This window comes from Orycteropus afer, unplaced genomic scaffold, assembly GCF_000298275.1.
Source record: "Orycteropus afer afer isolate SDZICR_OR568_19922 unplaced genomic scaffold, OryAfe1.0 scaffold00287, whole genome shotgun sequence".
NCBI classification, from domain to species: Eukaryota; Metazoa; Chordata; class Mammalia; order Tubulidentata; family Orycteropodidae; genus Orycteropus; species Orycteropus afer.
The window spans coordinates 2,131,344-2,148,025 of record NW_006921874.1 but is presented as its reverse complement, the minus strand read 5'-3'; the positions used below and the strand labels follow the sequence as shown (position 1 = coordinate 2,148,025).

The 16,682-nt window shown below is 41.7% G+C and overlaps 1 protein-coding gene across 1 annotated transcript in view; it reads right to left on the bottom strand.

The window, feature by feature from the left end:
- Window positions 1-16,682, bottom strand: part of GPC4 (glypican 4) — a 143,964-nt gene that overhangs the window by 36,215 nt on the left and 91,067 nt on the right. The window contains exon 2 of the mRNA XM_007950745.1: window positions 14,569-14,727. Within this exon, the coding sequence (XP_007948936.1) occupies window positions 14,569-14,727 (159 nt within the window). The remainder of the gene's footprint in view (window positions 1-14,568; window positions 14,728-16,682) is intronic.

The following is a 16,682-nucleotide window of genomic DNA, read 5'->3' as shown; positions in this document are numbered from 1 at the left end:
TTGAACCGCCAGCCGTCTGGTTAGCAGGCAAGTGTCTTAGCCACTATGCTACCAGAGCTCCCTGTGTTTATACTAGTGTATACTTTAACAGAGTAGTCTGGTGCTATATGCTATGTTTTCCCATATAACGCACCCAGATAAATAAAGTGCCTATGCATATAATTTACATAGGAAACTAACTTGAGGGAGTGCAATGTCTGGGAAAACCATATAATACATGTGTCATTTGTGTGAAATACAGTATACATATGGAATTCTAATTCATTTGATCATTCAGAAAATTTATTTCCTTTCTGTCACATTTTAAAAGACTCTTTAGTGTGGCCATATAAGTTGCAAATACAGACTATCTGGGTGGGAATGTGGTTAATAAATACTTGAGAAATTCTATAAAACTGATATAACAAGTTAAAACCAGACAATTAAATCTCTCCAAATGGCAATGCAATTTGACCAGTATGAACTGAATAGCTATTATGGGCTCAAATCAAAACACAGAGTTCTATCTACCATGTATCTTAACCTATTTGCCCAATCACACTGTAATGAAAATTTCTGGAAAGGCAAATTTTCCCCCAGTAAATTCACCTTTACTATACTATCAAAAAGGAGCTCTGGTGGCATAGTGCCTAATGCATTTGACTGCAAACCGGAAGGTTGGCAGTTCAAAATCACCAGCTACTACTTCTGTAAAGATTTACTGCCTCGGAAACTCAAAGGGTGTTGCTAGGAGTCTGAATTGACTCAATGGCAGTGAGTTTGGTTTTTGTTTTTTATACCATTAAAAAGAGCTCTGGTGATATAGTGGTTAAGGTATTTGGCTGCTAACCTAAAGGTTGGTGGTTCAAAACCACTAGCTGCTCAGTGGAAGAAAGATAAGGCAGTCTGCTTCTGTAAAGATTTATAGCCTTGGAAACCTGCTAGGGATCACTATGATTTGGAATCAACTTGATGGCAATGAGGTGTTGTTTTTTTTGTTGTTGTTGTTGTTGTTGTTTTTTAACTATACCATGACTAACCCAAGCCATGGTACGTCACCTCATATGCATGTAAGAGCTGGACAATGAACAAGGAAGACCGAAGAAGAGTTGATGCTTTTGAGTTGTGGTGCTGGCGAAGAATGCTGAAAGTACCATGGATGGCTAAAAGAACTAACAGATCTGTCCTGGAGGAAGGGCACCCGAAATGCTCCTTGGAAGCGAGAATGGCCAAACTTTGTCACACCTATTTTGGTCATGTTGTCAGAAGAGAGGGACCATTCTCTGGAGAAGGATGTCATGCTTGGTAAAGTGGAGGGTCAACGGAAGAGGGGAAAGCCCTCAACAAGACGGATTGACATGGTGGCTGCAACAGTGGGCTCAGGTATAGTAGGGACCGTGAGGCTGGCACAGGATCGGGTAATGTTTCGTTCTGTTGTACACAAGGTCACTATGAGTTGGAGACAACTCAACGGCACATAACAACAACACCATGACTGTCCACACTTGATTTTGTGAGTGCACCAAAGACTTTCAAAGCAGCTCTAAAACCTTTAATCCTCCTTTTCATATAGTAAGTATTAAAATATGCATCTATTTTACCTGTGGGGATCAACAGAACAAAAGTCAAGGGACCCAGAAAATCCAAACTCATTTCTCCTTAGACATATTCTTACTGGCCTCATTTTCCTGTTAAATGGAACTATTCTACATATGCTTTTGCTTCAAAAGGACCTCATAAGGATAAACCCAACCACATCAAACTCACGGCCACTGAATCAATTTGACTCATAGCAACCCACACTGGGTTTCCAAGTCTGTAAATCTTTGCAGAAGCAGACTGCCTCATCTTTCTTCTGTAGAGGGTTTGAACCACCAACCTTTTGGTTAGCAGCCGAATGCTTTAGCCACTATACCACCAGAGCTCCTTCTCATAAGGATTTTATTATTAGGTACTACCAGGTCAGCTACAACTCATAGCGACCCTACATACAAATGAATGAAACTCTGCCTGGTCCAGCGCAAACCCCAAAATCCTTGCTATACCTGAGCCCATCATTGTAGCCACTGTGTCAATCCATCTTGTTGAAGGCCTTCCCCTTTTACGCTGGCCCTCCACTTTACCAAGCATGAGATCCCTATCCAGGGAATGGTCCCTTCTGACAACATGACCAAAGTAGGTGAGACAAAGTCTGGCCATTCTCGCTTCCAAGGAGCATTCTGGCTGCACTTCTTCCAGGACAGATTTGTTAGTTCTTCTGGCAGGCCATGGTACTTTCAGTACTCTTCACCAACACCACAATTCAAAAGCATCAACTCTTCTTCAGTCTTCCTTATTCATTGTCCAGCTCTCTTAAGGATAACCAAAAAAAAAAATCAAACTCACTGCCATTGAGTTGTTTCTGACTCACAGCACCCCCTCCTTCGGTTTTTCAGAGGCGGTATCTCTACAGAAGTAGATTGCCCAGTCTTCCTTCTGTTCATCAGGATAGTGGACATAATTTACATTCTTAGTCTGTATCAGTTAGGTATAATATCAAGCAAAGCATAATAATGTGCTATTAGGAAAATGGAGTCGAGTCCCTGGGTAGCCCAAATGGAAAGGTTGGTGGTTCGAGTTCTCCCTGAGTTACCTTGGAAGAAAGGCCTGGAAATCTACTCCTATGAAACTCAGCGATTGACAACCTTATGGAGCACAGTTCTACTCTGACATAAATGGGTCCCCCCAAGTCAGAGTCTTCTTGGTGGTAATTGGAATGGTTATGAGGAAAATGGGGAAAGAACACGTGCATCTGTTCTTATCAAGCTAGGAGTTCTCATATGTTCTTGCATAATTCTTTTACACCCTGCTTCCCCTCTCTTTTCCCTGTGACATTTCCTTCTACAGTGAGGAATGGAGCATCAGTTAGACATTTGGGACCCAGTCCACTCCACAACCCTCAGTACCAACTTCATTAATCACAGCAACTCTCATCTCCATTTTTTTTTTTTTTTACCATCATTCTCCAAACTCAGCTCTGGGGTCAGATCTTAACTGCTAAAGAAGAGCTGCCTGGGACCAAGACAGCCAGCAATCATCCTTCCCTAATAAGGGCGGATCACCCAAGAAGCAAGGTAAGCACGGGCTTACTTATGCTTACTTACTAATCTGTAGCGAACAAGTTCACATTTTTGCCATCACAGTAAAGATTCTGCTTCCAGATATGGCTGACATCTATCTTTCTCCCAACCTCCCAGAACCTTCTTACAGAATCAAAGCCTCTTCCAAAATTTTAATTCCTGACAGGGATGGAGTACCCAGAAAGGAAGGTAGGCATGGGCTTACTTACTAATCTATAGTGAACAGTTTATATATTTTCTAACCACATCTCTGCCTAGATGCAATTGTTCACCACAGATTAGTAAGCAAGCACTGTGCCTACCTTGCTTCTTGGGTTATCCACCCCTGCTCCATAACCATTATGCCTGAAACAATTAGAAGATGCGCACTGGCTAACAGCAAACCCGCCAAGAGCAGTGGGACCCAAGTTCCACGTGGATCAGAAGCCGACTTAATCGGAAGTTTGATCTCCCTTGCAGCAGTCACTTACCTTCATGAAAAGGACCCCTCGAGGACTCTGTTTCAAGTGAACTTACTGGTGTTTGAAAAAAAGGCAATGAGGAAGTGGGTTTACAGCATTTTAAATAAGGTGTCTATAATCATGGTTTATTCCTCCTTCGATTTTCGGTGGGGAGGCTTAAGTCTCTATGTTTTAAGGACTAAGTGCGTGCTACTCCTCAAGGATGGCCACTTAACATCAGGAGTAAAGAAACACATGCTACAAATATGAGGATGAAGCAGTACTGCATGGTGGGAAAAGCATGGGATCTCTCACTTATAAGCCATATGACCTTGGCTAGGCAAAATGACCTAGCCTCTCTGAGCCTCTGTTGCCTCATCCATAAATGGAGCTACTCCTCACTTCGTATGGATAATATCTGCTCAATACACTGCCACCCTATTAGGACCCTAAGAGGAGCTCTGGTGGTGCAGTAAGGCATTTGGCTGCTAACCAGAAGACCGGTGGTTCAAACCCACCAGCTGCCCCACGGGAGGAAGACGAGGCAATTTACCAAATCCGTAAATCTAGATTTACAGCCTTAGAAACTCAAATGGAGGTCACTATGAGTCAGAATCAACTCAACAGCAGTGGGTTTGTTTGGTTTGGTTATTAGGTCCCTAGGTGGCACAGTTTGTGCAAAACTATTAATGTAAATAAAGGTTGGCGCTTTGAACCTACCCAGCAGTGATGCAAAGGAAAGGCCTGGAGATCTGCTTGCACAAAGACTGTTGTGTGCTGCAGGGTAGATTCTGACTCATAGCAACCTGTAGCTGTAATCTTGATGAGAGCAGCCTGCAGTAGCTGGCTGGTTCAAATCGCTAAGCTTTCAGTTAGCAGCTGAGTGCTTAACCACTGTGCCATCAGGGCTCCATTCCATAAAGATTACAGCCAAGAAAATACTATGGAGCTCTAGTCTGCAACACAGGGGGTCACCATGAGTTGGGATTGACAGCAAAGGGTTTGGTTTGCTTTTTTATTACCAATGTATGAACTGATACTGTTGTCCTTGTTGTTGTTGTTGTTATGTGCTGTGGCGTCGGACCCGACTCATAGTGACCCCTCCTTGGGTTTCCGAGGTGGTATCTCTACGGAAGTAGATTGCCCCATCTTCCTTCCGAGGAGTGGCTGGTGGATTTGAACCGCCAGCCTTCTGGTTAGCAGTCAAGTGCCTTAGCCACTATGCTACCAGAGCTCCCACTGTTGTCCTTAGAGTTTCTTTATAGCTACAATTATTTTTAAAAATCTTTTTTTTTGGGGGGGGCGGTTAAAGAGAAGTTTTTATTCTGTGCTCCAGGAGAGGTTTATGGGTCCCTGAGAGGGGCCCAGGCAAGGTCCACAGGTCCCTGAGAAGGGCCCAAGAAGTCGCCTATTTTTAAAAATCTGTTAAGGTACTGGTGGCACAGTAGGTAAGCGCTTGGCTGCTATCTGTAAGGGTGGTGGTTTGAATTTACCAGCCTCCGCAGGAGGAAGATTAGGCTATCTGCTTCTGTAAAGATTATAGCCTTGGAAGTCCTATGAGGCCCTTCTACTCTGCCCTACATGGTCAGAATTGACTCGGTGACAATGGGTTTGGTTTTGGGAATTGACTATTGGTTTTTTAGCAAGTGAATTTATGTTTTCCCATTTAGAAATTGAAGCATTTGAATTACAGTGTTGACAAAGAATAGTAAATATCCCATGGACTGTCAGAAGAACAAACAAATCTGTCTTGGAAGAAGGCCAGCCAGAATGCTCCTTCAAAGTAAGGACTGTGAGACTCTGTCTCCACTTACTTTGAACCTGTTGTCAGAAGGGACCAACTCCTGGAGAGGGCCATCATGCCTAGTAAAGTAGAGGGTCAGCGCAAAAGAGGAAGGCCCTAATGGGATGGACTGACATGGCAGCTGTAGCAATGGACTCATACACAGCAATGGCCATGAGGATGGTTGAGAACCAGGCAGTGTTTCAGCTGCTGTGAGTGGGAGCTGACGCGATGGTACCTAGTAACAGTGGAGTCAAGTAGTATCCATCTGGGAAATAGAAATGAAGGCAAAGAAGCTGGAGGTCCGCTAAGATGATCCAAGGCCTTTTAAAACTGAGTAAATCCTTAATGGCACTAGCTTCCAAGGCTATGAAATGTCCTAAACACTTCTGGGGGTGGGAGTGACCACTGAGTGAAAAATTGGGAATGGAGATATCTCAACCCTTGGAGGCAGACGTGCATTATATTGGAAGAATTTTGTGCTCATCTGACATGTATACAAAGAATCAGGGAAAGGATCAGACAAAAATTCCAGGGAAAGAAAATTAGGAATTCATCAGCAGGTCAAAACCCCCACCCCTACCTCCACTTCTTTCTTTTGCATGCTACCTGCTCTGCCAGAGATCAGCTCAGTAGGAGGGGGGAGCTGGAGGGAGTGGAGGGAGGATCACAAGTACTGTCCAGCTCGGCAATTTAATGACTCGCAATGTAAGTAGTACTGATTTAACATGGGAAAAGCCGGAGTGCAAAGGCAAAACTTTTCCATAACAAAGTTTTCTATATAAATATCCTGTCTTTAAAGACAGAAGAACATCATGTATTTGTGGAACATGTATCCTCAGCCACTGCTCTTGCATCAAATAAACATTCAAAATTCTTGAAACAGGTCAAAGGGCCTCTGGTTCTGCTATTAAATGCCATTAGTTACTGCTTTATAAACAATCAAGTGGCTATTGATTAATGAGGGAGAATGCATTCTGGAATCCCCCCTGACCTGAAGAGACTGGACGGCCTTTCTACGTGGTCCATTTGCTTCATGTCATAAATTACCATCTCGTGTTTATATCACTGGGAAGCTGCCTTTTACATACTGTATGAAAATGAATGTCCTCTTGAACGGTACAGTAAATGCTGCATCTCACAGCCCTGGTGTGGCATGCAAGCATTAAGTGACCACGTCAACAAAATTCCCGAGGAAAGAAGCCTCCTTGTAAATCATATTTTGGAAACTGTTGAGAAAATTTAAGAGTTGGATCTCACCATTTTTTCCCCAAGATCCAGTATTTAGTGAAAAACAGATAATATGAGCATCTGCAAATGTGTTGTGTGTGTGTATATATATATATATATATATAGAGAGAGAGAGAGAGAGAGAGAGAGAGAGAGAGAGAGAGAGAGAGAGAAAGAGAATAAGCAAGCATTTTACTGGCAAACTGAAATTAGTTTATGATTATCTCCTCCCGTCTTGCTAGTGGGGCAAAGTACGTGTAAGTTTTAACAGGCATTTTGTACTTTCATGGCATGATCCAGAGTGCCTGCTGGGGTATGGGGTACTAAAAAGGTCATGTACTCCCTAATGTTCATCAACTAATAGCAAATCAATGGACTGCCCCTAGGCTGACAGGCCAATTGCCAGCTGCAGCTCTTATTAGGGGCTGTTAGCATATCAAAAGGGTACCAGGAGATCCTGCCAAAGTAGGACCAGGTCTTTCTTCCCATGTTAATTTTCTTAGTTAATGAATTCTGAATGCTAAAGCTCCTAGTGAGAAAATGCAGTGTTATCGCTCGCTCATGGCCAGTCTCTTGCTAACGTGTTCAGGAACACAGGCTTGGTGCTGTCTGGTCCCTTTTGCTAGGCTCTGTTCCATCTCAACTGAAAGCATGCCCAGCACCAGCTAGGCAATTCGCTTTGGCACACACACTTTTCTGGGCATTCAAAAATGCCTAGAGAAGACTGAGTACATGTCTGAGTAAGCCAGGAGGCTGAAGCAAACATTCCAAGTGTTCCATACACCAAACTCTACATGGATCAATTAGAAAGGCACCATATGGCCTCATATACCAACTGCCTAATGGAGTCTCTGCTCATGATCTAATGTCAAGAGCAAAAAGCGGACACAAAGTATCATAATCAGTATGATTGCTCTGTGTGTGTGTGTGTGTGTGCGTGTATCATTTATGTGCACAAAGATGAGGTGAATACAATGGGTGGTGGGGATCAAGGGTGTTATTTTTCCATATATGCTTCTTGATTCTGTTCCCATAGATTTTTCAGTGCATTTTATAATCAGAAAAATGACATTCTTTCATGCTTTCAAAATGACTTGATTTCCCCCTTTAACCCTTCCTTAATCACTAAAGGCATAAATACATATTTTTTTTGTTTTTACTTTATCCAATCTGTCTACAACGAGCATTGTTAATACTTCAACAATTAGGAAAAATCCAATATTAGTTTTTAAAACATCACCAAATGAGTTCCTAAATTTTAAATTTTTAAAACATACCATCTTTTTTTCTAAAAAAAATCCCTCATCAAAAGATACCAACAACTTATTGAATTTCCTGTTTTTTTAATCCTATGAAAATGTTATCTTGTCACCTAGTTGGCATCACGCTGCATTTATACCATGTTCTCATGGAACATTATATGGTTAACACTTCCTATATCGTTAAACATTCTGCAGAAATATCATTTTTAATGATGGCCTAATATGATACCGTATGGCCAGATTACACGGCAATCATTCTGTTGTGTGACAGGGAAGTTTATTTCTAATTTTTCACAACTATAAATAATACTGATGAACATCCTTGTATCTAAATCTTTATGGAGAACTTTCTTTCCTAGATGTGGGATTACTGAATCACAGGGCATGAGCGGATTCAAAACTTTTGACACATTCTGCCCAAGTACCCTCCAGAACGAGTGGGCCAACGTACCACCCTCACTGCTTGAGTCAGAGTTAGTCTAAGGATTTCAATTGCTCTGCTAAATTCTTTGATGGGAGAGGGTGACGGAGATGGGCTGGGACAAAACACAGGGAAGGGCTGAAGCCTGGCTGCCTGGGGAACTCTCTCAATCAGTTGGAGTTAGTGCTAGATCAAATAAGCCCTTTTCTTTGCCTGGACAGACAGACACATGGAAGGGGGTGGCCGGACGCGAACAACAACATTCACTCCCAGGCACAAAGTGCAAGAACCAACAAAGTAGATAAAAGCAGTTCAGGGCAAGCTCTTCCGTTTATTTACTTGCCTCCAAACAGATCAGCTGCTGCTTGCTGATGTCATGGCTTCTTAAGCCAAAGCAAGTAGCAGAGGCCCAAAGTGAAAGTGCTTGAGGCTCCCGGGAAGCTGCACCAGCGTTTTCAACCCGAGAGGAGACAGCCAATACTAGAGGCGCAATTGGTCACACTTCAGATAACAACTCAAAAGGCAGAAAACCTTTGTCAATAGAGAAATGTGTGCGTTTTGTCTGGGCTCTTGCTTTGATTACAGTAAGCTGGCAGTGAGTGGCTCATTCTCATCAAGTTTCACAGAGAGAGTAGCAAAGAATTAGCAAAACGACCCAGCATTTTCCCCCCTTTCACACGGAAGGGAGAGAAAATAGAATTGTAAAGGAAAAGAGGAGCAGCCCTTTCCAACTAAATCAAAGACAATTAGAACGATCTGGAAAAGCCTGTCAGCCTTTGCAGGGCTTTCTCCCCACGCTGGGGCTACTCTGCCCTGAAGCGTTGCTTGTTGCATTATAGCATGTTGTTCTTAGTGAATGAACCATGAGGCAGGGCTTGAAAAGCAACTGTACGTTATAGTATGTTATATACGTCTATGACACATTTACTTTGAGGAGGGTGTTTAACCTGAAAACCTCCCAGGAGGTCTTTACTAAGTAAGTATAGCTGCGCAAAGAACAGTAATAAATCCACGTAGTTAAAAAACAGTTAAGGTCAGGGGTTAGGAAAATTCCAGAAATTTCAGCTTAGCTAATGGCCATGAAGCTTAATTGGACGTATTTGTCTTTTAAGGTGAGTGGCCAGCTCACTCCCACTGAGGTCATTACTTTCATGGGCATATGATTTCTAATGCCTTCAACTCACTGAGCCGCCACACTGGTTTCCTACTGGCCTAATGAAGTAATGGCCAGTACGAACTATGGAAATTTTTCAACCGGCGATTAAAACACAGAATCAGCTAAGCCTGAATGATCAGAGTGCTGCATGCCCCGCCTCTGAAATGATAGGAAACAAGGGGGCTTGCAGGCTGAAGGGCAGGGTGGCCACTCAGGTTTACACTTGGCCTATGCGGCAAGATGAGACCGACAATTAATTCTTTTATGTGCTTTTAAGCTAATTCAGAAAATTTCTACTATTATGTGAGTTAACAAGCTTCAGGCTCGTGGGAGGGTTTTCAAAGACCCGGTGAAAGTAGCTGAGAGTTAAGAAATGATAGGGGGAAAATGGAGGGGACCGGACAGGCGGCTAATTAACGTCGTGTAAGACCTTTCACTAAAGCAGCTGGTCTAGTCACATGTTCAGAAGATTCACAGAATTCTGCGCACTGAAAGGGTCTTTACAGAGCATCTAGTTCAACCCCCTCATTTTACGGATGGGAAAACTGAGACCCAGTTAATTGCCCCAGGTCACGGTGGGTTAACTACACAGCCAGACTGACAATCCAGTCTGTTCTGTCTCCTGTCCACAGTTGCTAAATTTGCTCCTAAGATGACAAACTAAAGACTAACATTAGAAAACCTTTGTATTTCCTTAAGATTTTTTTTTAATATGCAAAGTATCTAGCAAGCATTGATTAAGGGAGTAAGTTAGCATTAAAATTTCTCTATGCAGTTCTACTATGTCATTCAGAAATACATTTAACATGGCAGCTCTAATCTTCTTAACCTGTTTGGGTTGTGTGATTAACTCTGGTTCTTTTAAAAACAACCAGTCTCTCACAAAATGCCAAACATCTTTGGGTGGGTCTTTATGTTGAGGTCCCAAAACACAGATTATGTCCCACATCTGCGATTTCTATTCCCTTCACTGAGTAATGTGTTCCAAGCCCCCATATAAGAGCTGAGGGTCTCATTAGCATATTTATGAGACAACTGATTCAGCTATGTTAATTAGCAGTTCCACTTTAAATTTTAAAATCCCAGAACTGGCCAAGAGGGGGAGCAGCTGGCTTCTGTCACTGCCACACTCTGCTCGAGGTCCCCAAGCCTAGGATGGTAGATTTTTAGTACTGAACATCCTAGGTTAAAGAGTGGATAAAGAAAATTACAGTCTAGAGAAATAAAGAGATCAATCTTTAAATTCAAAATAGATCTAAAATATGTGAAGCCTAAAATTGAGTGTGAGTGGTGTGTGTGTGTAATCACCAAAGTAACTTTCTCCTTCACTTTACCAAGGTCTAAACACACACACACACACACACACCATGCATATAAGGTTTATAACTTATAAACTGATTTGTAGAGTCTCTTTGGCTGTTCAACAATAGAAAATCAAACAAGCAGAACAAAAAGAGTCCTTGTTATAGATCAGAGAACAGGAAAGCATAGGAAAGGACACAGGGAAAAGGTAACCGCAGGGAGGAAGTGGGAAGAGAGCTGTTACACAATGGAGATTGCAATCAATATAATGACACAAAATGTGTATGAACTGTTATCTGGAAAACAAATTCAGTCTTTAAACTTTCAGCAAATCACAATTAAAAAAAAAGGTCCCTGGTTGGGCAAGTGCTATGTTATATATAGTTTTACATCAATAAGAACAACAGGCACTTGGAGATCAAGGCACTAGAGAACGGATTTAACACCTCAATCGGGTTGTTCCACAATACGAGAGCTGGAACTAGAACGTCAACCTGGGCTCGTCGAAGCAAAATAATGGAAAATTGGTTATATGGGATAATTTCTGGTCGAGAAAGGCAAAACTTCTTGGAAAAAAAAAAAACAAAAACTCACTGCCGTTGAGTTGATTCCAATTCATACCGACCTCTCCCTTGGGTTTCCGAGGCAGTATCACTATGGAAGTAGATTGCCCCATCTTCCTTCTGAGGAGTGGCTGGTGGGTTTGAACTGCTAGCCATCTGGGGTAGCAGTCAAACGCCTTAGGCACTATGCCACCAGAGCTCCCATGTAAACTTCTTTAGTAGGACTTAATAACTTAGATGTATTGAAAATTTAATTTTAAAAAAAGTGAATTGTTCCTGCCTTAGAAAGAAGCGAAATCTCACAGACATGAGTAAAATTGTGATGACACAGGAAGGTGCCTGGGCTCAAGGTCACCACTTTGAATTTATACTTTCATTTTGGCAAAGGCAAAAGACACTCCTTTGAAGCTGTGACCCAGTATGCACCCACATGCCCTTTAGCTATTTCCTCACTATTTGTCCTCAGCCACCTTTGTACAGATTTGCTGTCCCATCTTGGCTCCCCAGCTGCTATACTGTTACTCTGACCACTTTCTTCTTTTCGATCTATGTCGATGCCCTAGGAGCTGGCTTCTATAACAGTCTGATCAATTCTTTGACCAAAGCACCCACTCTTGGGTTTCTGAGAGTTGAGAAACACCCTATATTGGGGGACAGTGAGATTAAGTTACTGGGAATGAAACAACTAGAACAGAAATAATGAGAATGTTGACACAATGCAAAGAATGTCACCTCTGTCACTAAACATTATGTGTAGAAACTGTTGAATGGGAACTCATTTTGCTGTGTATACGTTCATCAAAAATACAATAAAATATTTTTAAAGAAAGAAAGACCATACAGCACGTCACTCAATATTCCTGGACATTTAGGTCTTTTGAGGAGTGTCAACATGTCCTTATCAACATCCTCAAGAATCAATCAATAAATAAACACAGTACCCACTTGATTATTCTGATTTGTTGTATACCAGTCAACTCAGATTTTACAACACGAAATTATTTCATAGTCTCAGAAAATGTAGTTTGGTGTGGAATATGCAATGCATCTCAGCTCTGTTTTGATCTCCATACCCAACACATTTCAGCTACAACCCTTTCAGAAAGTGTTCATCTACACGCACTAACTTTATCGTCTTGCCACATTTTAATTTGAAGTCAGAAGGAACAAACTGGAGTTTCATGATGATTTTTTCCAGACAACTTCAGAAACTGATAAAGACAGTGTGTGAATATGTTTGTTGAATATGAAGCCTGGTAAGGAATGGCAAGAGAAAGTGTTTTTTTTTTTTTCTTGTCCTTTGTTGGGGGGCCATATGTGAACACTTACTGATAAAGTTTCTCTGTATGGCTATTTAAAAATTACATGCTGGAATCATACGAGTACTGCTATAAAACCATGGGGAGCAAGAGGAGAAAGAAGAGCTAAGCCAGCAGGCCCCAAGGCTTTAATGTTTAGGGGCTACACACTAGGAAGAGACATATTAAGAAAGGGCGTGCCTTGGAGGAGGTGGCCTTAGAACTTGGAAACAGCTTATCTCTACTGCATCACGCTGCCAACAGGATTTCTGAAAGGTAGGATTTTTTCTTTTTCTTGTAAATTCCATTTGGAAGCCCCAAGTGCTAAGTGTTCAATATCAGCATCTCAATTTCTCAATGCTGACCATTTGATTCACTCTTTTGTTCCCAAAGTAAAAGAAAAATGCTTAAACTATTGTCTTAAATGAGAAATGCCACAGTCAAGACAATATCATTCTTTTCAATGATGATGATGATGATGATGATTACATTAAATGATCAAGAGAAACAGAAGTGGTCCAATGAGGAATGTTGCCAATAGAGCCCATTTTCACATGGCATTAACAGTCATGTATAGCATGAGGAAGAGATGTATGGTGTGAGAGAGGGGATATACAGATAGAGATATACAGATTGCTTCCATTCAGGAAAGGAGAAGATGAAATTAAGACAACAGATTTTGTAGACAAAAGTGTTTGAAAAAAAAAAATTAGGTAGGCTAAATGGTATACTCCATAGACAATATTTTAGTTCAACTACATTCTACATTAAATATGCTTTTTGTGGTCTAGCCTGGGAACCTAATTGACACTTACTCTATCATTTAAGAGTTTCAAATAAGGAAGCTCAAAGCCAACTTTTGAAACACAACCTGTTCTTTAGCTAGGGACTGCCTTATCAGCTATATCAAATCTAATTTAGTCTAACTTCTCACCATGGTAACGAGCCCTTTGCAGAAATACTCAAAGACATTTCACATCTAGAAAATTTGCCGTGTACTTCTTCACCACACATAATGTCAAGAAAAGCATGCTTCAAAGGTACGATGTAATTAGAATGGCCTTTTAAAACAGGCACAAAGGAAATCATTCCTATTCAAATTAAATCTACTTCATAGCAATCTTCAAACTGAGTGAGCAGCACTAGAGGGGAGAATACTGTGGTGTTTGGGACCCCATACTCTATTTTTTTTAAAAGTCTTTTATCTGTAACATTGCTTCAAAAATGAGTGGGAAAAGTGACTGTCATTTGGCTCATATTGGCTATTCCTTCACTAGTAAAAGGAGGTGTGTGTAAGGGAAGTCATGTTTGGCACAGGGGACTAGAATGGGTTCTGTGGTGGCTTTATGTGGATAGTAGACTGGGCCAGAGTTCCAGCTGAAAAGAGACTGGGGATGGTGCCCAGGTTACTGACGATTATGCTAATGGCTCTCCGGGTTACCTGTGGACCACTGCTGTATGGAATTCAGGAGATAAGCCTTAATCCCATCTGTGTTCTACAGAGCTTCTAGGAATTCTAGTTGTCTTTGGGGGATCCATTTTGAAATTTAATTTGAAGCCCAACATCTGCAGAATCTCTATGGTTATTTTGACTAAGACAGTTTTCAGATGTCTGCTTTTTATTAGGAAGATGTTTTTTTTAGTGACTTGCGTCAACAACACTATTCCGTGTTCACCCAAGAAAATAAATAAAAGCATTTAAATTAAACTACTTTAATCTATTTGTTGGCTCCTTGTGACCATATTTCCATAATGCCTACCATACAGAGTCTAGTGCATCTGGAGCTTTCTAGCAATAAAGCTGCAGGGCTAACTTGCCCCTGGGAGTCAGCAAGAACATCTTGGGCAAAAACTCAAGCACTGGGGGAAGAGAGGAGCTCTGGAAAAGCAACTGTACAAAGTTACCTGAGGAAGATTCGGTCAGCTCTTAAATATGACTTGAATAAAAGGAATCAAACAAAATTCAGAGTACACCCAATACCGATGCACACTTGGACCAACGTTCCAATACCCACCATCAAACTTCTTGTAGCGGGAAGCAAAGATGGCTTGCAAATGATTGCACTGTTCGTTGACCACACTTTTGAAATCATCTTTACTTTGCAGGCTGTACTTCTCCTCCATCTCTTGGGAGCAGCAGGTATAACCCTGGGGACAGATCTTCAAATGATCACCTAGAAGACACAAAGCAGGACAAGCGTCATCATCGTTCATTAAGTTCAAAAGGGAAGGTCTGACTTAAGTGCACAAGCGCTGCTTCCTTTCAGCCTGTGAAGCCTAAAGAACATTTACTCTCATCTTGAAGAAATAATAAAAGCTCCTTCAAAACATACAGAAGAACTCACAAGTCAGGAAAGACCCCAAAAGGATACCTGACCAACGGAGTATCCTCCAATGTCAACCTCAGTCTCTTACATAAATTCCTCAAGATACTATGATAAATGCTGTAGAAGTCAAAGCAGCGAGACAGGTTGTTTTTAAGCTTTAGGAGTTTACACTGCAAGAGAGGATCCTTAATGGAGAATGAGTTCTAAACTATATGACAAGAGCTGAAGACTGAGCACATATAGGAATAGTTAGCTACACTGTGGGGAAGCAATGGGATGAGTGTATCTCAAAGGTCGGGAGCAGGAGTTCATGCTGGACACTTGGAGTCTATGATAAAGTACAAAGAGGTGTTTGTTTTAATTTTCATTGTGATTTGGATGAAAATTTACAGAGCAAATTCATTTTCCATATAGCAATTCATACACATTTTGTCTCATGACACTGACTGGAATTGCCCATAATGGAATAGCTCTCTTCCCACTTCCTCCCTGTAGCTACCTCTTCCCTGAGTCCTTCCCTCCCAAGCACTCCCACCCCCTGAGCTGTCTCCCTGTGCAAACACTGCCCTTCTGTTCTCCCACAATTGATCACTCCAAGGAGTATATCTACCTGATGTAAATGTTCACCCTATAAGCCTGTCTGTTGTTTGGCTGGAAGCCACAGAAGTGAGTTCAGTTCCAGACCTGAATGGTAATTAGGGGCCATAGCCTCGGGGGTCTCACCAGGGTCTATCAGACCACCAAACCTAGTCTCTCTTTTTTTAAAAAATGATTTTGAGTTTTGTTCCACATTATTCTCCCATTCTATCCAGGATCTCCTGCACCCTTCCTCCTCCAAGTGGTTGACAGTGGTAGCCAGGTACCATCTAGTTCTTCTGGTCTCATGGTCACATAGGCTGAGGATCACATACATGGTCTATTAGTCACAAAGGGGTGATCTTAAATGACCTTCAATTTTAAGATTTTCTAATCCTGTGTTTTCTGTGCAGATATCAGAGACTAATAATGCCTTATGATTCTGTGTGGTGTGGCCTCTCATCTCAATATAGACTAATGGCTTTTAAACACACACTGCTGTCGAGTCAAACCTGACTCATATTGACCCCTCCTTGGGTTTCTGAGGTAGTATCAATACGGAAGTAGATTGCCCAGTCTTCCTTCAAAGGAGTGGCTGGTGGGTTTGAACCACCAGCCTTCTGGTTTGCAGTCAAGTGCCTTAGGCACTATGCTACCAGAGCTCCCAGGATTACCCATAGTGAAAAGGTTTCAGCGGAGCTTCTAGACTAAGACAGACTAGGAAGAAAGACCTGGCTATCAACTTTAGAAAATGAGCTAATGTAAACCCTATGGATCGCAAGAGAATATTGTATGACATAGCACGGGATGAGCCTCCTAGGCTGAAAGGCACTACACAATGACCACAACGATGGACTCCAAAGGCATCATGAAGATGGCACGGGACTGGGCAATGTTTCCTTCTGCTACACTCTAAGGTCATCATGAGTCAGACATGACTTGACAGCAACTAACAACAATGCACCCCACGATAATTTTGTACAGATGTTTACAAGGATTCACTTCCCTTGTTCTGCTGTTTCTATCCACATCCCACAGAAGACAAAAGGAGTCTGAACAGAATCAAGATGGCAATTCAGGAATGAGTATATTGAAGACATGTGAACTTGTCAATGGTACATGTGCTCAATAAACAAAAGACTAGAGAATGGCGAGCAAACCCTTCAAACAACACTAATCATAGGATAAAAACTAGGCCATGTACTGGTAATTAATGCTTCTGAGCT